At 35.9% G+C, this 23347-nt stretch overlaps 2 protein-coding genes across 4 annotated transcripts; both read right to left on the bottom strand.

The window, feature by feature from the left end:
* Positions 1-11706: 11706 nt before the first annotated feature.
* On the bottom strand, positions 11707-16166 carry LOC125197904 (uncharacterized). 3 transcript variants are annotated; one of them, XM_089066792.1, is made up of 4 exons: positions 15829-16166; positions 15631-15757; positions 13364-15305; positions 11707-13218 (listed from the first exon to the last, which is right to left on the bottom strand). In XM_089066792.1, exons 3-4 carry the CDS (start codon positions 14174-14176, stop codon positions 12691-12693), a joined length of 1341 nt encoding a protein of 446 aa, XP_088922918.1. In that variant the 5' UTR covers positions 14177-15305; positions 15631-15757; positions 15829-16166; the 3' UTR covers positions 11707-12690. The 3 variants fall into 3 exon arrangements, with proteins under 3 accessions (XP_088922918.1, XP_088922917.1, XP_088922916.1); XM_089066791.1 differs by having other exon boundaries at positions 15532-15757; positions 15829-16165; XM_089066790.1 differs by having other exon boundaries at positions 13364-15744; positions 15829-16163.
* Positions 16167-18724: 2558 nt separating this feature from the next.
* On the bottom strand, positions 18725-23347 carry LOC125211054 (putative ubiquitin-conjugating enzyme E2 38). The gene is made up of 9 exons (XM_048110731.2): positions 23092-23347; positions 22916-23018; positions 21391-21480; positions 20926-21247; positions 20226-20356; positions 20074-20137; positions 19767-19906; positions 19372-19683; positions 18725-19287 (listed from the first exon to the last, which is right to left on the bottom strand). Exons 1-9 carry the CDS (start codon positions 23136-23138, stop codon positions 19018-19020), a joined length of 1479 nt encoding a protein of 492 aa, XP_047966688.1. The 5' UTR covers positions 23139-23347; the 3' UTR covers positions 18725-19017.

Raw genomic sequence — 23347 nt, 5'->3', positions numbered from 1 at the left:
TAGATAGCTCCTTTATTCTTGCACCTACATTTGCAATTTTTCAAAAGAACTATTAAGAATATATATATTCAACCTCCTTAACTTGTAGGTCCGAACACATACCTTGGGACGATTTTCAAATGTGTTCCAATCTTCAAATATTAAGTCTTCCACATTGAATTCTGCATCTAGTATCATACTAAATGGGAATTGGATATCTTAATATCAAAGATTTGTGGTGGACTTTAATCCCATCCCTATAGCCGATTTGTACACAAGATCTCTACTTAACCCTTTGGTTAAATGATCGGCTAAGTTATCATGAGTTCTTACAAACTCCACAGATATCACACCATCCATAATAAGTTCACGAATCATGTTATGTCTAACACCTAAGTGTCTTGACTTTCCATTATACACTTGACTATATGCCTTAGCCAAGGTAGTTGCACTATCACATCTGATAGATATAGGTGATATCGGTTTAGACCACAATGGAATTTCATATATTAAATTTCTTAGCCATTCAGCCTCTTTACCAGCTGCTGCTAATGCCACAAACTCCGATTCCATTGTTGAATTTGTGATGCAAGTTTGTTTCTTTGATGCCCAACATATAGCACCACCTCCAAGCCGGAATACCCAACCACTTGTGGAAGAATGATCTTCCATATTGGTGATCCAACTTGCATCCGAATAACCTTCAAGAACATAAGGAAATCCAGAATAAGTCAACTTATAATCCATTGTTCCTTTTAAGTACTTAAATACTCGATTCATTGCTTGCCAATGGATTAAACTTGGATTATGAGTATATCGACTCAATTTTCCAACTGCAAAGGCTATATCGGGTCTAGTACTAATCATAGCATACATTAGTGATCCAATAGCCTTCGAATATTCAAGCTGATTCACAGCAACTCCTTTATCAGGCACGAGTTTTGCACTAGGATCAAAAGGAGTCTTAACTGAAGAACAATCTTTGAAGTTGAACTTTTCCAACACTTTCTCAATATAATGTGATTGAGAAATGGAAATTCTTTGTTCTCCATGTGTGATCTTAATTCCAAGAATCACATTAGCCTTCCCCATGTCTTTCATTTCAAACTTAGATGACAAAAATTCCTTCGTTTTATCAACTTGATCTTGGTCAGTACCAAAGATCAACATGTCATCCACATATAGGCAAATGATAACCCCTTTACCGGTAGCATCAAATTTGCTATATAAACACTTGTCTGCTTGGTTTAATACAAAACCATTTGACAACACCACGTCATCAAATTTTTGATGCCATTGCTTGGGGGTTTGCTTTAGTCCATAAAGAGATTTTACCAACTTACAAACCTTATGTTCATTACCAGGCATGACAAAGCCTTCTGGTTGTTTGATATAAATCTCTTCATTTAATTCACCATTCAAGAAGACAGTTTTAACATCCATTTGGTGAATTACAAGATTATGTATAGCAACAAGTGCTAACAATAATCTAATTGTGGAAATCCTCGCAACAGGAGCATAAGTATCAAAGTAGTCAATGCCTTCCCTTTGTCTAAAGCCTTGGATAACCAATCTGGCTTTATATTTGTCTATGCTTCCATCCACCTTCATCTTCGTTTTGAAGATCCATTTGCTATTTAAAGCTTCACAACCGGGTGGTAAATTCGTTAGTATCCAAGTACCATTTTGGATTATAGAATCCATCTCCTCTTGGATTGCCTCTTTCCAAAATGCAGAATCTCTTGAAGCCATAGCTTCTTTGTAGGTTCATGGATCATCACCAATAGTAAAGCAATATTGATATTGAAAATTAATTTCATTTCTTGATCCTTCAAGTAAGTACAATTGGAAATTATTTCCAAAAGACTTAGCTTTTCTTGCTCTACTACTTCTCCTAGCCTCAGGAGGTGTATCCATCACTTTTCCAGTTACATCATCAGAGTTACTAGACTTTGCAATCATGCCTCCAGGTTTAGGTATAGACGTGAATCTATCCTCATTGCCAAATTCAGCATCCCTTGACTCAATAATAGAGTGCACAAATACATAGTCATTGGGTTCTAAGACATAGAACCTATAACAAACAGAATTTTCTGAATACCCCAGAAACACACAATCTATACCTCTTTGACCTATGTTTTTCATTTTAGGGTCAGTTAGTCTTACCACTGCTCGACAACCCCAAACTCTGAGATAACTCAATTTTGGTGGTTTCTTATGCCAAAGTTCATAAGGGGTAATTTTGTTCCTTTTGTTAGGAACTCTATTCAACAAATAACAGGCTGTTAACATAGCCTCACCCCAAAATCCTTCACTTAGGCCAGAATAACACAACATTGAATTAATCATTTCTTTCAACGTTCTATTCTTTCTTTCAGCTACACCGTTTTGTTGTGGTGTATATGGAGCAGTCGTTTGATGTACTATACCAGTCGATTCATAATACGCTGGATCATAATACTCACCTCCCCTATCAGTGCGAAGAGTTTTAATCTTCACACCATGATAAAGCTCTACACTTTCTTTAAAGATTTTAAATTTATCAAGAGCTTCATCTTTGGAATGACAGAGATAGACATAGCAAAATCTAGTAGCATCATCAATAAAAGTAACTACATACTTTTTATTACCAAGAGATGGAGTCGAATGAAAATCACACAAATCACTATGTATAAGTTCTAATACCTTAGTTTCTTTATTGACATTCTTATTGAAAGGTTGTCTAGTTATCTTAGTTAACATGCAAGTTTTACACTTTTCACCATTCAACTCAAAAGCTGGTATTAAACTCATTTTCGACATATCTTTCAATCTCTTGTAATGTACATATCCTAGTCTAGCATGCCACAATTCTGATTTACTAACATGATTACTAGAACTAGTAGAAGTCATGCAAACAAAATTTTTAACAAAAGATACATCTAAATTCAACTTAAACATGCCACATAGATAACCAAAACCAATGAAATTACCATGCCTTGACAGAATGAATTTATCACTTTCTAATACTTGTTTATAGCCACAACTATTCAATACAATACCAGAAACTAAGTTTTTACGAATTCCAGGTACATAAACTACATTTTCTAACAATAAGGAATTTCCAGAGGTAAATACTAGGCTAACAGATCCTATTCCTTTGATTGTTCAGTTGCAACATTGCCCATCTTCAAGGAAGATCCATCTTCAATTGGTTTAAAGTCCTTGAACCATTGACGATCCTTGCATACATGACATGTTGCACCCGAATCAATCCACCATGAGAGATCATCATCCTGCACATAAAATGCTTCAGAGATTATTGATGCATAATAATTCTCAACCGAATGATCATTAGGTACAGAAAACGAACCTGATTGCTTTTCAGGATCCTTGGATCCATTTTGACCAGCCTCGTTTTTCCCTTTTCCTCCACCCTTTCCAGACTTACAATCCTTCTTGAAGTGCCCGGATTTGCACACTTCCAGCAAGTCAGTTTGGGCTTCTTATTCCCATCCTTATTGTAATTCCCTTGAAACTTCCGTTTGCCTTGAAACTTACGTTTCTCTTTACAGCCTTTGAGGATTCACCCTCTTCCACCATGTTTACAGAAGAACCAACGATGTTTTTAGTATTACCAACAGAACTCTTTTCCATATCACGTATGGACTGTTCAATCTGGAAATCACTTCCAAGTTCGACCAAGTTCAATTCCTCCTTCTTGTGTTTCAGATTATTTTTAAAATCCTTCCAAGAAGGTGGCAGTTTATCAATAATACTAGAGACAGAAATGGATTCATCCATTTTCATATCATATTGGGAAAGCTGTCCCAATATCCTCAACAACTCGTTGTATTGTTCCATGACAGGCCTCGAATCAACCATTTTATAGTTAATAAAATTACCAACAAGAAATTTCTTGCTAGAAGCATCTTCTGCCATATATTTGGCTTCGAGGGAATCCCATAATTCCTTAGCAGATTCAACATTTTGATACACATCAAACAGAGAATCAGACATACCGTTTAAGATGTGACCACGACATATGTAGTCATCGTTCTCCCACTTCATCCGCCTCCTTGTCTGTTCCAGAGTTTCATTTTCAACAGCCTCGGGCATGGGAGTACTCAGAACGTACACCACCTTGAGATTTGTCAGCATGAAGTGCATCTTCTTTTGCCAGCGCCTGAAATCCTGGCCAGCAAACTTATCCAACTTCGCGAAACCTTTTGCTCCTTCCTTCATCGTTTCTTTGTTCGACATATTTGATTTGATCTTTGTTAGGGAGATTCAAAATAGAGAACAGAAAAACGGATATCTGAAAGTCGTGCAAAATACTTTCAGATCAAATCAATTTCGGTGGTTCTACCAAAGTTATTTGATCGGATAAAATTCAGAAAGTGCGGAACCTTCTTATGTTTATTCGAGATAATGAACCAGAAGACTTGATCGGATTTTGAAGAGGATAAACCGATGCAGTTGTTGACGAAACAGTGCATCCGTTGGGATTTAACTGAAAATAACTGATTTTCAAAAAGGTTTTTCGGATGAATTTCTGAAACAGCAACTTCGTTGGAAATAAAAAATTTCAGCTCGACCCCAGCCAGGGGCTCTGCCCCTTGGACCCCGCTACCCGTGGGCGCTGCCCCCGGACCCCCGTTCATCTATTTAGGGGCTTCGCCCCTAATATCATAATGAATTCAAATAAGCGTGCACTCCGCACTTCCATACTTAAATGATGTATCATTATAACAATAACCGATCAATCAAGTTAATCCAATTACACTAAAATATCCAACATCTGTTGTGCACTTGGTGCAGACCCATAAATGGGTCCCATCGGTCTCCACGCGGGTGAAACATGTAGTGCATCATGATGCATGCTTGAGTTTTATGCTCAAGTCCGATCGGTCCACACGCGGTGGAAATAATTGTGCACCATGGTACATGCACAAATTATAATTGGTTATGTTTTGGGTCTGAGCGGTCCCCACGCGGGAGAAATAATCTATCTGTTAGATATAATTCTGAGTGAGTTATTTGTTTGTGCATCGCGATGCAAGCCCTATTTGGGTCCGATCAGTGTCCTCGCGTGGACAATATTTGTTTCTGATATTGTTCATGTACATGTGATTATTATGGAATAATCAATCTGCTACTGTCTGAAACCATGTATACTTAACAAGGGCTTTGTGTGGTGTTTGTGTGTATGGAATGAGACTAAGCTTAGTCTAAACCTTTTTGTCTGAAATCTGACATTAAACTTTTATGCAAATATTTGTGACTATTATCTTGAGTTTGAGCAATTAACCCTGGATTATATATGTACTCCATTGTTCTTCACAACTCAAATTCTTACAAATTTTCTTTTGCAGATTAGGTACTCATCGTTCAGTAACTGCACTCTCGTCAAGTTCTGATCTTTTGGGGTAAATCTTGATGCATAGCTAAGTAATATCGTAGAAGGCTTTTTGTATGAATATAAATAACTCCAGCTTATGTCACTAAGCAGACTTTTGTACTTGTATATAAACTCTATGCTTTTGCTACTCTAGAATTATAAATATATTTTGTTATAATAAAATCAGTAGATTGACTAGCATATGTGTGGGTGTATATATTATTTGGTTAAAAATATGTGCATAGGGAGAGAACGTGATATCACTTATTCGGTTAACCTAATAAACGAATGAGGGGTGTTACACAAATGACAAAAGGGAGATATGTGAATTAGAATAAAAGAGAATGAGTTAGTTAAAATAAGATATATAATATAAATAAAGGAAAAAGTACGACTAAAGATCAAAGAGGAAAAATCCAAATTGAATTATATGACCGTATATTTTTCAAATAGTGAGTACTTTTCGAGTCTTTAGAGAACATCAACTAATGTAGGATTTCCAAGAAGCGATTGTTAGGATTGGTATACTGAAAAACATATTTCGAGCTTGTTGCACGGATAGAATTTGCTTGTATACAATAAACTCTACAATCCACTTTTAACTCAAGACGAGAAGAAGTAATTTTATCGTATTGATATTTGTTTGTGCATTTATAAGATGTTTCTCAAACATTTAAATGTATAAGAAGCAAACAAGTCTGATTCTTTTGCATAGTAGACTGGTCGTGAACAATGTTCACAGAAGGTGACGCAGTCAGTCCTTTGTAGAAGAGAAATAGAATTTCACAACCTAGATAGGCTTTGGCTACCTATCGTGAAAGGTGCGGTGTCAGTCCGTATGTTTCCTTACCTTAGGAAATAAACGACACTGGTGTGGTATAGCACTGAAAGATCTAACAGTTGAGATAAGTCTTTCTTGCTATTTACTGAAAGACGAGGTCTCGGTGGTTGTTAGTTTTTAATCATTGTTGATATAACATTGAGCATGCGATATTGATTATGCACTACTTTGATTTATCAAATGGTGCGCATTTTTCGCAATCCAAGAATCCTGATATCTTGGATAGTGGTTATCAATGTCTAGAGGTGCTAGTATTGTTATTGCAATGAATCGTGTGCTGGGTGAGTCCAGTGTGATGATATCCTCAAGAGGTGTTCGAAAAAGATTATTTTATTCAGAAACCCGGCTGGTTGGAATTTATTTCACAATAATAAATAAAGATTTTGAACTAGACAACTCTTGGAAAAAGATATTAATTAATTAAATTCAAATAGCAGACTTAAATTAATTAATTGGTATTTATAACTTAAACACGGGAAATAATAAATTAAAGAGGTAAAGCCCGGGTTACTCGTAATTTGGGATTGGATGGGCAGTCAATATTATTATACTATAGTGGATGATAATAATATTCTATTTGGACTTGTATTAACTTGGGGCTCAATTTAATTAGTAAAAGTCCAACAGGTTTGGCCCAAATCCAACCACCATGGATCCCTAATCTGGTCCATCATAACTCTATATAAAGGAGACTAAATAGAAGACTAATTTAATGAATTTTCATCATTAATTTCGTGCTCCCTCTCTCCAGAGCAGATGGAATTTTCCTTTCCCTTCTGTTGGGAATTCTGTCTTCTGTTTAGTCAAGTCCTTTTCGATTCTGACAATCTTTGCCCACCCAAAGGTCATTATCTGAGTTCGGGATACAGATTAGAAGATTCATGGTCGAGTACGAAGATCTCATGTGGAGAAGGCGCAAGCAATCGTCGATTCTTCGGAGAATCTGTTCGGTAATTCTAAACCGTTGGAATTCATGAATTTGGGTTTTTATTCCTTATTTGTGAATCATATGTGTTCCAGCATGCAATTAATTGTTTAACATGTGGTTAATTGATCTCATAATCAGTCAAATAGATCTGTAGATCTGATTTATTTGTTTATGCATGTCTTCCGCTGTGCAAGGGGCACCAAACCCCAACATTGATGTCATATTAGAAATCTGAATACATAAATAAAAAAAACACCTCCATCTTGCTTTAAAGTCGACGAATGTAAATTAATGTTATTCATAATACATGAATTATGTTGATCAAGAACATCACTTATAATTATGAGACTTTGAACGGAACTACCAACATTGGCTACACACAAAAAAAAATATTGATAGGATCGAAGACAACGAAATATAATTAAATTAATAATTTGTAATTCAAATAAGAAACTTTTAAATAATAGTAACAAATAATGAATACCAAAATCTTGTTACTAAAATAAATGATTTTAAATAGGGTAATTCATCAAATCATAATATACTTAGAAAAATATTCATATAGTAATTAAATAAGGTTTTTTATGTAACATATTTCTTCTAAATATATTATGTTTATTTTTATAATTAATCTAACACGACACCATATTATCATTTGTCTACCTCAATATATTTATTTATTAATATTACAAATTTAATATTAAGCTTATATTGTCATAACTTCCACATATCACATTAAGAGTAGTATTTTTAATACTTTTTAGCATTGTATTTTTGTTAACCTTGTCATATCTATTTAATTTTATTTGTTATTTTACACAAAGAGTAAATATATTTACAGATAAGAATTAATTAAAATAACTATTGTAATATTATAAACAATTGAAAATATTATAAACAGGCACAAAAAGATATTTGTACTTCTCTCAACCCACTCTCAATGAAATATTTTATATTTTAGCAGATGATTGTATACTATTTTAATACTCGGATATGAGTGTAGTAGTATAAAATAAAAGAAATAACAAAAGAGGAGATGTGTGGATGAAATTGAATAAGACATACAAATAAAGAAAAAAATAATACTACTATTTATAAAAGAAAAAAAAAAGCAAATTATTTGATTGAATAAATAGTTCACCAGTTTAGGTAAAACGAATTTAAAAAAATCACAATTAATAAATTCATTTTCATCAAAATTAAATTCAATAGTACATGATAATATTTTGAAATTCGTACAAAAAAATAGAACTCAAAGTTATAAACAAAATTATCTTATCTAGTAGTAGAATAAATCAGAATCAACTCAATTATAACTATGAGTACTTCTAGTAATTTAAATATAAATATATTTATAAACTATATATCTTGAATATAAATATATATTTATAAGTAATTTCAACATATTTAATTAAACTAATATATTTACATATAAAATTGCATACTATTACACACAACAACAATTAATGTTATGCAATATTGTTCTTTGTTTGATAATGATAATAATTTTAGATTTTTGTCAGGAGAAAGACAAATATATTTCATTTAATTCCATGTTATCACTATCATTTAATTTTTTTTATCTATTATTAATAGTAAGAAATAAACAATTAAATATATGAATAAATTAGATCGTAGAAATTTAAAATTTTCCTTGAGAAGCCAAGATAAAAAAAATTGGATCATCCAATAATCACATCTTAGTTGACTACTTATTTTCTAATATTTAATTTCAGACAATGGAATAACTTGATATGCATGACCAAAGATTAAATGCAATTTTTGTATACGAAAAAATAAATTTCTTATTTCCACCATATATACATATAAAAAGTAAATTATCACTTAACATAAGTGATAATAGTTCATCACTTTAAATTTATACTACACTTTTGTGGGACGGAGGGAGTATAATTCTTTCATCAATTAAACACCTTTTCAGTTAAGTAAATATAGGATGAGATAAAGAATTATACTCCCTCCGTCCCACAAAAGATGTCATACTTGTGGGACGGCACAGGATTTTAGGAGGTTTTGTTTTGTGTGTTAAATGGAGAGAGAAAATATAATTTTTATATTCATGTGAGAGAGAACTTTTTCCAAAAAGAGAAATGTGACAACTTTTGTGGGACAAACTAAAAAGGAAAGTGTGACATCTTTTGTGGGACGGATGGAGTATAATTATGTTGTCATTTAGCTTGATTATTAATATGGAAATAAGTATTAAAATAAAGGATTTCGATTTTCCTTGTCATTATTATTTTAATACGTGATAATATATATTTCAATATTTTAAGAGTATTAAAAAATATAAGTAAGATTATTCAACTCTAATAAATTAAATCAAAGTTAATTCAATACTTATATAAATTTAATTAGTTAATGAAAAAGAATTTTAATTAAAAAAATATATATTTACAAAGCCTAATACATAAAAAATATAAAATACATAATAATAGGACCCAACACCTAAACTAGAACTCTATTTAAATAAAAATTTTATAATTACAAATTAATACTATTTAAATCTAAAATCCTCCAGATCCAACCCACTAAACGCACTTTATACCTAAAAAGGCTAGATTAAAGCCCAAATAATATGCGCATAAATTAATACTACCTCGTCCACGAAAATTTGTCCCATTTTTCCATTTCCGTCCGTCCCCCAAAATTTGTCACATTTCACTTTTACCATTTTCAGTAGTGGACCTCATATTCCACTAACTCATTCCTACTCACATTTTATTATAAAACTAATATATAAAAGTAGGACTCACAATCCACTAACTTTTTAAACTCACTTTTCATTACATTTCTTAAAACTCGTGCCCGGTCAAACCGGGACGAATTTTCGTGGACGGAGATAGTACTATAATCCTACAAACCCTACACAAATGTTCAGCCTCCATATCTCTTTCTCCTCTCTGTTCGTCCCTTTCTCTCACCTCAGCGGATATCATCTCCGCTCTTATGTCTCGCCTGTGCCGCCTCTCCGCCCGCTTCCTGCCAGCCTCGCCGCCTTCCGCCACCACGCAAAACCACACTTCAAATCCAGCGGCTCCACCACCAGCAGATGGGCTGATCATTGGACAACTTCCAATTCCATACGCCACAATTTCTGCACTGCCTCCCCCGCTTCCTGCTCTCCCGGAGCGCCTGCATTCCTTTTTCTTGGCGTCAATTCTCTTTCTCTTTCCTCTGATGTTCTTCTTCTCCGGCGGGTAAAGATCGGATCTTTAAAGTGGCTGCTGGAGATGCCATGTTAGGGAGGCTGAGAGGACGCCAGGGACGAATTTGACAGGAGGAAATCGGAGCTATCACCTGCACTGCCTACCCGCCGTTGTCGGAGCTATTGCCTGATTCCAAGAGCTCTGCAGTGCTGCTATCAACAATCAAAAATTAAAAAAAAATAGTCCACAACAATGCAATCATATTTGTCTGCCTATCTGTCTAACCTGTCTCCCTCTCTCTCATTGTTTAGAATCTGCATAATTTTATTACAAAATATAATAACAATTAAAAAAAAGTACTCCACATAAGCTTCTCATTTTCCCACCAAAAAGAATGTTATAGTAATTTTAACAGACTGCCACTTTTAAATAGTATAGATAGATATAAATATAGATTCTATATTAAAATTTGTGTTATTCACAAAGTGCCTTATTTTTCGTGGACGAGAGGGTATATCATTTTAGGTCCTCTTTTCATATATACCCAAAAATACCTTCTATGACAAAAATGTGAAAATATTATTTTTAGAGGATATTTTGGGTGAAAATTAGCATCAGTACTGAAAATGTGATTTATAAATATTAAAAATAATACTCCCTCCGTTTCGCCATAGTTGAGTCATTTTACCATTTCGGGAAGTTTCTTCATAGTTGAGTCGTTTCCAAATAAGGAAATAATTAGCACATTAACTGTGATTTAGTCATATTTATTAACAACCCTTATTACACTTAATTAAGTTAATTAAAGAATGAAAAACAATTCGCTCCAACCCTTCTCATTAGCCGCATTATTCTTCTCTCTCTACACAAAATTCTCCCCCTTCTCTCTTCTTCGACTTGCAGCCCTAGATTTTGAAATCCGCCGCCGCCCTCATCTTCTCTCATTTCGCCGACCCCAAACGATGGACCGCTCGCACATCGCCAACAACCTGAGACAACCACGCAATCCCCTCGCTGATAGCGATGGCTGGATTAACCCCCGCCTCATCCGTGTTCCAGCAGGCTCGCGCGGTAGAGGGAGAATGTCGGTCGCTTCCCGGGGAAGAGGTCGTATTTCGGTAAGATCCTGGAGTAGAGGTCGTATTTTGAGCAATTCCCGTCGTAGATCTCGACAATCAGCTGCAGATGATGAAGGGCTAATCCACCATCTATGGTTGTACATCTGCCGGTCTCACATAGGAGAACCCGCCGGAAGCGTAGGCGCCTCTCCCCTGACCGGAGACGTCACTGGCAGTGAAGGCGGCTCCTCCCCAACCGGATGCGTGTCTTGCAGCCAAGGCGGCGGCTACTCGACTGGAGGCGTAACTGGAGGTGAAGGCAGCGCCTCTCCGGCCGGAGGTCTTGCTGGTGGTGAAGGCGACGCCATCTTTGAGGTTACCGACAGCCCAGTAATGTCGGATGAAGAGTTTGTAAGGCGTTATGTCATCACCGATTCCGACAAGGTGTCATGGGAGAGAAACAAGGCTGAGGCAGAAAGAGAGGTGAAGACACTCTTTGGTGAAGGCGACTCCACCAATGAGGTGACCGACAGCCCAGTAATGTCGGATGAAGAGTTTGTAAGGCGTTATGTCATCACCGATTCCGACAAGGTGTCATGGGAGAGAAACAAGGCTGAGGCAGAAAGGGAGGTGAAGGCACTCTTCGGTGAAAATTGCTTGGATCCGTGATATGGGTGAGATCTTTCTATATGCTCACTTTGTCATCATAGATTTTCATTGGTGTATTGATCTGTGATTGTTGGTTATATATGTGATCTGTGATATGTAATTGAATGAATGTCTTTAGTGTATATAACTGTGATGGTGTTAGTGTTTTTGTGAATTTGGTTGGTGATTGTGTTGGTGATGTTGTGAATTTGGTTTGTGATGGTGTTGGTGATGTTGTGAATTTCGTTGGTGATTTGGTGAATTTGGAATGTCATTGTTGCTGAATTCACAACCTTAACAGCCCTTGCATCATTCTTGCACATTTACACCTCTTTTAAAAGCACAAAATGCATCATTGTTGCTGAATTCACAACCTTAACAGCCCTTGCATCATTCATGCACATTTACACCTCTTTTAAAAGCACAAAATGCATCATTGTTGCTGAATTCACAACCTTAACAACCCTTGCATCATTGTTGCACATTTACACCTCTTTTAAAACCACAAAATGCATCACTGTTGCACAGTTACAACCTTTTACAAACACAAAATGCATCAGCATATTGACAGCCTATTCAAAACACAAAACACTTGCATGATATGTGCATTCATGTGTATTCACTAAATGCATCATTCATGCACATAGGCAGTCTATCCAAAAAACACAAAAGCTTCTTCTATACCTTCATAATCCTAAGGATTGGGAAATCATCTCCAATCCTTGGTTGCTCCCCTGGTCCCGCAGATAAGCAATTGCTTGCATAGCTAGCTCCACTGGAACTTCTAGATCCATTGGAAGTTGATTTGTCCTCCTTAAATGTGCTTTCCCTATGTGGGGCAGCTTGTAGCTGTTATGACCCTGGACTTTCATAATTTCCATAAAACAGCTTTGAAGACTTAGGAAAACATTGTCCAAAGTCTGTGGCTCTAATTCATTGAATGATTTCTCAACTGCATTCACTAAATCATCCACACTATTGCATGCAGTCTGTTGTTGCAGTGATTGTATTGCTCTGAACCAACCCAAATCATTGACATTAGTGTCAGGGGAGTTAGGTGGTTGTTGCACAATTGATATTGAGAAACCACTTTGTTGTGCAGCTTCTTTGAAAGCTGGATCATTGTCTTTGATGTGTGGCCTTGCGTTGTCTTGTTGTATTTTGAGAACTTTAGTTGCCCCATCTGGCCACTTGGCTATGATGGCAGGCAATATCTGTTCCCAACAATGTGCCATGCATAAAATCATCATTTGCACAACATTACAAATTCATTAACAGTGTATCATGAGAAGGTAGGTACACTGGTATGTAATGGCAGATGTGCATAAATTAACTGCATTAAAGAGATGCAAACATTACCTTATTGATGAAGCAATCTCTCGTCACATCTTTTGTGATACTCTCTATGGCTTTTGTCTCCAAAGTGCCTGCCTTTCTGTTCTTACTTGACCTTTTGGCTGCAACTTGTTCGGTAAAAGGAAAAATTCCAATTTTTCCATCAAACAAGACTTCACCATTAACACCAAACAATGGCCTAGAAACTGCACACATGAACATTATTTTTGATATGAACTGCTTATTTTGACATGTTCTATGAGGTTCTTGCTCTCCGGGAGCAAGATAGAATCTTTGAGTTCCTTTAGTCATGTAGAACCACTTTTCATCAACATGTATGGTGTTATACATGTTCTTGAACCTGATCTTGTTCAAGATTCTGTCAAGTTCTATAGATTCAATGGTGAATCTCAGTCGCAACAGCTTGTTTTCAGCTGTTAGGTTGGGTTTAATGGCTGATGTATGTGGCCTAATTAGGCCAGCCTTAACCCACCTCCAAACAGTTGCTTTTGAACAACCTAAACGGGCTGCCACACTTAAGAGATTGCACCTTTTTGATAAAGGTATACTCTTGAATAACTCAATATCCAAATGCAACTTTTTGGGGTAAGGCCTCACTTTTTTTACATTTACCAATTGCATTGATTCTCCTCTTTGTTGTTGTTTTTTTGCAGTATTCCACCACCTTGTACAGGTTTGCCGGGAGATTTTGAATTTGTCTTGTGCCGCCTTAAGTGTGCCACGAGGAGGTACACTAGCCACGCACCTTCCGAAGATGAATTGAACCACTTGGTTCTTGAATTCTGAGGAGTACTCCTGATGTCCCATTATCAACATTCAAGAAACTTCAGCTGCTAAGGAGAGCATTTACTCCATTTGGTGGCTGAGCATTTATTTCAGGGGAGGACTTATTTGTTGTTAGCAGTAGAGTATTAATAGAGGAAGTAGAAAGTGGCGCCCCTTTTGGTTAATTGAAATGTTAAATGGCGCCATAATTTTTGACGAAATTTTTGTAAATTTCCTTTCTTGAATTTTAAATGTTACAGCTGCCAACATTCGAGTGAATAAAAAAAGACTTCATTTTACTCAAGTCTATGTATTGTCGGCTTGCTTTCTCTCTCTTAAACTCAGAATTTATTTTTTAATATGTGAATAATAAACAAATGAATAAATAATTTAAAGAATGAATTATGGTCGTACAATTTTTTTAGTTTAAATAAAAGTGTCAAATCAAAATTCATATTCAAATTTAAAAACTCCAACTACTTCATCTACTTTATTATCTATCCACTTAACCCACTAAACATCCCTTTCTTAAACTCCGTGCCCCTAACCTCCGCCTCAACTATTGCGAAACGGAGGGAGTATAATACAAAGACCAGGTACTATTATGTATGTAAAGCCCCGACTTCTCCTATATCCTTTAGTTGTGTTTTCTTTTACAAATCAAATTCGTGATTTACAAAATAGAAGAAATGGAATTAAAGAAAATTGATATGTAATTATTGGGCCTATCAACTATTTTTCTTAGTCCAATCTTTTTTTTTTTAAATCCATTAATGGGAGCCAATCTCATGTGCTCTCTATTTTTATTTTAGAGCCCAATAAACTTTCCAATGCCACTCCCAATTACACGTGTCTTTCATAGAATCTACCAAATCCTTCCACCGCTTGAAAAATCTCTAGCAAAATGTATATCACCAACATCAAGCTATCATATATTCCCTCTCCCTCTGTTCCATTAGAAATGCAACATTTTTCTTTTTGGGTTGTCCATTAAAAATGAAATGTTTTCTAAAATAGAAATATCACTCTCTCTACTTTTTCCTTTCTTCTACTTTACTCTCTCTTCATCAACTCACAAAAAAACTGCATAAATTCCCGTGCCAAAAATTAAATGTTTCATATTTATAGGGACGGAGGGAGTATGTTTCTCTATACAAGTTATTCCCCAGTTTCACCGCATCTGAAAATTTGAGAGAAGAAAATAAGAGTTAGATATAGAAAAGGGTAGAGACCATTAGCTCCACAAGTGTTTTTCTTACGATTGCAAATCCTTTTCTCACAACAGGGTAAAATTTCTATCGGTTCTGTATCTATGTTTTATTTCCATAGCATACTTTTCATCATTGACGATAGTAAACTAATGAGAATTTAGTGCAAACATTAAAATCACTTGGAATAAGTTCAACCTTTGTTCTAGTAGAAGATGTTTTTGCCTCTTGAAACCAAATCAACTCCAATTTCTTGAGAACAACTCATAATTCACCAAAGTCATATAAGGGACAAACCAAGTAAGCACAAATTAAGAATCTTATCTCCAGAATAGGAATCCGCCGGAATTCCGGCGACTGAGTCTTGGCACGCCTTTGCTGACGGTGGCAGCCCCACACCCCGATTCGTCACTAATTTCACAACCTTCACAAATTAAATTCCAGGACTTTTAAATCCTTAGAAAATTAAAAAAAAGAACATAAATCAATCCTTGCCTTTAGGGAGTTCGGCGAAGAGGCGGCGACTGTGGTGGCTTCGGGGAGCTGCTCCGGAAGCGCGAGGCGCGGAGAAGAAGCGGCGAAGCCGCTGCCGGTGCATGCACAGCAGCGGGCAGATCGGGAGAGAGGGGGGCAGCGGCGGCGTGAACAGGTCCGAGAGAGGGAGTGATTAGGGGGGGAGACGGAGAAGAGAAAAGGGAAAGACGGAGGAGAGAAGAGGATGCCGCCGGAAGCGGAAGCGGCGGCGGTGGCAGGTAGAGAGTGGGAGGAGCTTCTCTCTCATCAAAGTAGGATTTGGGTTTGAATGGTGAGGGAGATGAAGTGGGTGATTATTGTGGGTTATTTTGATTTAATTGTTTGGGCTAACATTTTAACATTTTATTGACTTGGGCCAAGGGAGTGAGGAAACAAATATGAGCCCAACTCTTTAAAAATAACAATGGCTGCATTAAATTTTGGAAGGAGGCCCAATATCAAATTTAATTACTTGGACTGAAAATAAAGGGGAAGTCTTGGTCTAGTTTCGGAATTAGAACTTATTTGGAAGAAATTTAATTTCGGTAATCTAGCACGAGCCAAATTAATTATGGAATTTGACTAGTAGAAGGAGCATCAAGTAATATGAGTTTTAAAAATTCCTTAAAGATAAGTGAAATAAGAAAAGAAAATTAATTAGGAGGCATACATTCCTATTAAAGTCTAAGAAAATCTTGAAGCCTGATTAGTATTTTATACTATATTGTTTTGTCTTGAAAAAGGTTATCTCCGCAAGGTAAGGTGGGAACGAGAAAATCAAGTTAAGGAAATTAAACGAACGGGGTGGGCTTTCGAACTAAAGTATTTTAGTGAGCTTTCGGTTTAAAGTATGTTTATAGTTTTTATGAGAAGTATATTTTATGGGCTTTCTATTTAAGATATGATCTTATGAGGGGTTTCTGTTTACTATATAATTCAAGGATACTTTCAGTTATTTAAATTCATAGTATGTTTTGTCTTGCCTTATTTTTGTTTTTAGCATTACCTATCTATTTGTCTAGAAAGGGGAGCGTCCCTACTAGACCAGTTATGTTTAATCGAATTCGAGTCCTAGTAGAGCGAAAACCTTACTCGGATTAGTGTACACCAGGGGATCGTGAGCCATCCTTTGAGTTGGTCGGTCCAGTGACTTGAAATGTGGCCACATTCCCGGTTCACACAGGTTCAGCTATGGTATATGCTACAGGAAAATAGACTGGACAGTCATAGTTACAAAAGAAAAGAGTTTAGTGTACTTGGGCCTTTTTAAGATAATCCCCAAGCTCACTCAGTGATGGCTTGACAAAACCAGTTTTAATATAAAGTATATTTTGGCAATTGTTCACTGAGTATATCAAGTACTCAGTCATGCATATGTTTTAATAATGTGCAGGTTAAGCGGTGACGACAAAGGGCGGTGTTGAGCAGATGTGGCGATTGTGTTTCAGTAGTAAAATGCTCGGATGAATCGTGTCTCCATACACGTTGTCATTCTCTCTTGACTCTTCCGCTGCAATGCAAAAGTTGAACTTATGTTCTATTGTTTCATGCACTCTGATATGTTTTGATAGTTATTTCAAGATGATTCTATTATGTTTAGTTGTGCCAAGGTTCCCTTTTTCTTCCCGTTTCTTTAAATCCTCCCATTGTCACGGTAAGTCGCGTTTGCTATCCTTAGCAAAGTGCGGTCGTGACAATGTAGTTCACTCAATTTTATAACATATAGAGTGAACTACAAAAATGGTCCATAGACTATGGGTTTATCTCGCCCATAGTCTCTGGACTTTAAAAATATCGTCAGACATCCCTGAACTAAGGGTTTATCTCAAATTTGGTCCTTTTGCCATTTTTGATACGAAAATACCCTTTTGAGCATTTGGGCAATTCGGTCTTTTTACACTTTTAACATTTTAAATCTGATTGATTTAAATACCTTATTGATTTAAATAGAGGCGTTGGCATAGCTTATTGATTAAATATTAGACACTATCGTATATTGATTAAAACTAATAATTTTTATTATTTAATAATTTTAATAATTAATAAAATTAATTGATATTATTTTCAAATTAATCTGATATTATTTCATGTACTAAATCTGATATTATTTCCAAATTATCATTCTTTTTTCCATTTTTGTCATCCTTCAATTTCTTTCTTAATTTCAATATTAGAATTAATTTTATAAAATTAAATTTTAAAGTTAGATTTTTAAATATCAATAAGTTTTATTAATTAAAACTATTAATTCATGGACACTATAAATATTGATTAAAACTATTAATTTTTGTTATTTAATATAATATTCAACTGAATTGAATAAGTACAGAAAAATAATATTATTCACGATGGAAAAATAAGAGCTATATTCTATTTATATTATTCACGTACAAAAATAGAAATATTCCTCTATTTAAATCAATAAGGTATTTAAATCAATCAGATTTAAAATGTTAAAAGTGTAAAAAGACCAAATTGCCCAAATGCTCAAAAGGGTATTTTTGTATAAAAAAATGGCAAAAGGACCAAATTTGAGATAAACCCTTAGTCCAGAAATGTCTGGCGATATTTTTAAAATCCAGAGACTATGGACGAGATAAATCAATAGTCCAATGACCATTTTTATAGTTCCCTATAAGATATAAACTATCAAAATCAAAATATATTTGTGTGTCTGCCCCTATTCGACATAGACAATATAGTCCAATTCAATTTATAAGTGGATTAATCTCAAAATAATATATTATGAGTTTGAATCATCATATAAAAAATGAGGAACCATTTATTGATCCTTTTTCCTAATAAGATTCAAATCTAGAAAGCATATAATTTTCACACCGATTACTAGGATCTGTTAATATATAAGTCCCACAGAAAATTTGTTACCCCTAGTTAAAATTACAAAATATAAATAGGTCTAAAAACTGATCAAGTCGGATTCCATCATTCCAACATTATGCACCTAAACTGATCATAGTAATTTACAGAATGCTAAAATTATATATACACAATGTATTGTCTGTCAATATATAGACTTGTTACTAGAAAATTTCATGAGAAACCAAGTTATGTACTTCCCACAACGATGTAAGCAGATCGTGTCATGATTGCAAATTCTGATCTACGAAACAAGCTATAAACTCAATAAGGTGAAGGCCACACCAGATGTGGCTATTCCGTTTTACTACCTTTCTTGGCTGCAACTAGGAACTCCTGACAACCATCAGCTTCAATGTCCATAAATGTCTTTACCAGACGAGTGATGCACTGCCCCAGCGTCTCCTTGAACTGCTCCGAGCATCTTTTGTTGTCTTTGTCAGCATCATGAACGCCACCTCTGACAAGGCAGCCCACTTCAGCTCCGTTCAAGTAGGCCACACAGGACACCAGAATGTAACGTGCATGCTTGCGGAAATACCCCACCACAAAGTCCTCAAAGTGCTACAAGGGAAAGCAATGTAAGAGCATATCATGCATAACACACAAATGAAGCCGATTTTGCAAAGACGTATGAGCTAATCATACCTTGGGTGGCTTCTGCATGCTGTAAATCATTGTCTTCAAGGAATATATGAATGTGTTCTCATTATACGCTGAGGAGCTATCCTCCCCTCTTTTTGTTCCCATTTCCCCCTCATACCCAGGCTCATTAAAGTAGGGTTTTGCATTTAATATCAATCCTTGTATGGAGACCAACACTTGTAGTGCGGTTGACTGGTCTGGGATCCACTTCTCCTTTCTGCTCCCGCTCCATGTGTTCAGAAGGCTAAGGCACACTTTTCCAGAATTGTACAAGTTAGGATTGATTCGAAGACCACCTGAATGGTAATAGACTTCCTGCCAAAAATTGAGAGCAAGAAGTGAATCTTCAGCTCGATGGAGATAATAAACATGAGGGTCTAGGATCAAGAGAAACATACGGGTGGAATAGCAGGATATTTGCTGGGGAAGTAGACATCAAAGAAAAAGAGACCATCATGGTACGGTGTTCCTTCTGCCCCGATTATCACAGCTCTCAAAAGATCCATCCTTGATTCATAAGCCCTCACATATACCTCAGCTGGTGGACAAAGAGTAATTGAAGATTATGAATTCATAATGGGAAGACAGATGAGATGTGTGCTATGCCATAAGCATAGATCGGGGATGATTGATTGTTTCATCTTTTCCGTGTAAACCACTTTCACAGGCTGGTCATAAAATTCAAAATATACTCGTAAAACTCACCTGGCAAATTCTTTTCAAGAATCTTCCATTCTTCTTGTATTCTCTTTGCCCAGTTCTTTGATGCCTATACGACAGATCAAAGATATATTTATAAGTAGATTTTATGTCACAATTGACATGATTAAGTAAGTACTCATCAGACTCCCCCTCACCACTTCAGAACACTTTCTTGTGGAGTAGTGATGATCCGAGTGATCATGAACAGTGTCAAATTTTGCAAAATTGTCAAACTTATACACCATTTTGTCCACCACCTTCACTGGCCCTGTCCGCAGTGAACTCCCTGTTGAAAATGCAAACTTACATTATGAGCAGAATTTTAATCCCAAATCAAAATTAATTTACAGTTCATGAATTTTTAAGGACCCAAAAGAAGGTTCTAAATATCAGGCTTCCCGAACAGGTAAAAGTTTCCGACTCCAAGTGGCTTTCCTTTGATGGTATGTTTAGATGTCAATTATCAAATAGCTATTACTGACAAGTGCCAATCATTAAAAACATGGATGTATAGGGGGCAGCAAAACATTGTTTTAATTACTGGCATCAATAGTATGGATGCACAGGTTAGTTCCTTGTACTAGTAAAGGGTTCATTCCCATAACTACGAGTAAAACAATCCCTCAGAGTTGTGAACTCAGATTGGCTGTAGTGCCCAGGTCGAGGATGCCAGCTAACCTACAATAGGATCCATCACTTTTGAAAGTACGTTCGATTCATATTTGGTTGCCTACATCCTCTTTTTGTATGCCTGTCTGTGAACTGCTCAACATAGTTGAAGATCCTCTTTTTGGCAGTACTTCAACAACCATAGACATTCAGATAAGATCAAACTAGGAAAGATAAGTTGCAAACCTGAATGTGTTGAAGTGCTTGGGCCCTTGACTGGGATCTGTGTATCATTTTTAGGAGAACCCCGAAACCAGGGGACAGGCGCCTCAACTCCAGGTGGAAGCTCCATGTTATCAAAATGTGCTTCCAAATGATCATTGTCATCATAAATCATACCATCATAATCTGAATCCATCCACTCATCCTCTCCAAAGTATAAACTAGAGCTGAAATCATCTCCATAATCTTCTAATTCTTCAGCACCAACATTTGATGTTGCCATGTCATCTCCAGATTCTTCATCTGCTAAACCACTAGCACCAACAGAAGAATTCGAGAGGACTTTCTGTTGAGAAACAGAAATAAATTGTTTCAATAATATTTTCACCACTGAGGTAAAAAAAGAATTCAAAAGAGAATTATAAGTTGTTATTTCAACAGTAAAATTATAAAAGGGTAGCTATCTGGATAGCTATGGACTCAGAGTACCTTTCCTTTGGCACTTCCATCAACTTCACTATCCATCAAGGAAGCATCATCGCCATCTTCTAACATGTCAACATCTATTATTTCAGGAACCTTCAAGAAATTTGGAATGATAGGTTAATGGATGATGTAAGGTTACTTTCACAAAATCAGTTACCGGGGAAGGGAATATATAGACAAAGGTATTAGTATAAGCATACGCCGTGAGATTCGCATGAGTGTAGCAAGTTCATTAGGGGGGGGGGGGGGGTAAACAAAGTAGAAGAAAAATGGAAGATTTATACTGACATATACTAACATTCTTATATGAATGAGGGGGATTAGAGGACCCACAAGAAAACAGGTGGCAGCATTGATGCTTAAGATGATGAAGCTACATCAAAAATGAACCATATGAAACCAACAGTATGCTATTATAAACATCATACGCTACTATGAACTAAACACATTTTCCCTACCCAAGACGCTACTGAAATCAGTATGCACATTGACTTTGTGATGCATTAAAGGTTATACCAAGATGAATGAGAGTTCAACCCAAGAAAATTTAAAAATCACACAAAGGAAAAATTGCAAACGAACAGAGACTTGCAGGAAACTCAATTAAGATAACTTTTCTGTTACTTAGAAACTCCAACTCTACCACTTAAATAAGTAAAAGGAAATTTAAACATGACTTAGCCTAACACATTTGAGTTTTTCAATGTTTTTGTTAAGAAACAACATTACTTCCTTTTAAAATATTTCTCCATATTTTAACTGCTATGGGGCTGTAGAGATAATCTCCAACGTATCACAAAACTTTCAACTATAAAAAAACCAAAATAAAGTCCTTCTACAACTGTGCCCACAAATAGGATAACTAGAGAAACAAACAAGATACAGAGATCTCTAGTCTAAAATCATCTCTAACGTTGACTTTTGAGATTATTTCCCTTTACACAATCATCATAATATGCCAAACGGAGGTGCATTATAATATATTGTCGCTACTTTAAACCAAATTACCTACTTCAGTGACCAAGAAAATAGAGTGTCACTGAGAAACAGAAAGGGAATTACAAAAGTAGTACAAGTAACAGAGAAAATGTGCTACTTTCAAATATCCAGAAATCAGTTTTCAGAATCTTTTCATGTAGCTATAGGTTTTTCATATACAGCAAAACAATTGCAAAAGCACTTGTTTTGAAACAGGGGAATCAAGTTACCCTAAGACAAACCCATCCCTGTAATTTATTTCTTATAGGGGTGAAACCCATAACTACTTCAAAGTCCAATGCTTTGTTAGCAGTGTAGCATAAAACTACATTGGTGAATAATTCCGAAAATCAATTCGAACCAAGACCAAAGAAAATAAACATGATCTCAAAACTCAGAGTTCCATCTTACGAATAATTTCACCCGGCTGAACATTAATTCACTTGGATCGCAGAAAACACAATAACAATTATAAGAATAGATAAAAACAAAACCACTGACAGAAACGTATATAGAGACAATTTAAGAAGAAAAAGAAGAAATCTCCGACCTCTTGTTGGTTGGAGTAATTTGATTTAGAAGAGCGATCGATCGCCACGTCCACCTCTTTGCACGCTCCCGAAGAGCTTCCGCCATCCGAAAACGTCCTTTTCCTGCGCAATTGAAAATCTTGAATCATGCACGAACATCTCCACACACAGAATAAAAAGAAGCTTCGAAAAATACTTCGAATTGAGAGGGATGTATTGCGGAAACGCGGTGGCGGACTCCATGAGACAGATATACAAAAGCTAGGGCTGAAATTGTACTATTGTATTCCTGATTTAGGAGAATTTCCCATCATCGGAGTTGAGGTGTGAGGGTTCAATGTAATTCGCAGATTTTATGTAGACAAAGCTTACAAGAGAAGGAGAGAGAGAGAGAGAGAAGTGTATTCTTCGTCGGATTCGCGCCTACGAAGAGTTTTTGCAGGTACGGGTCG

The sequence above is a fragment of the Salvia hispanica genome, chromosome 3 (genome assembly GCF_029641045.1).
Source record: "Salvia hispanica isolate PSC_SH4W2 chromosome 3, Shi_PSC_v1, whole genome shotgun sequence".
In the NCBI taxonomy this organism is placed as follows: Eukaryota; Viridiplantae; Streptophyta; class Magnoliopsida; order Lamiales; family Lamiaceae; genus Salvia; species Salvia hispanica.
This window is presented reverse-complemented; position numbering and strand designations above follow the sequence as displayed.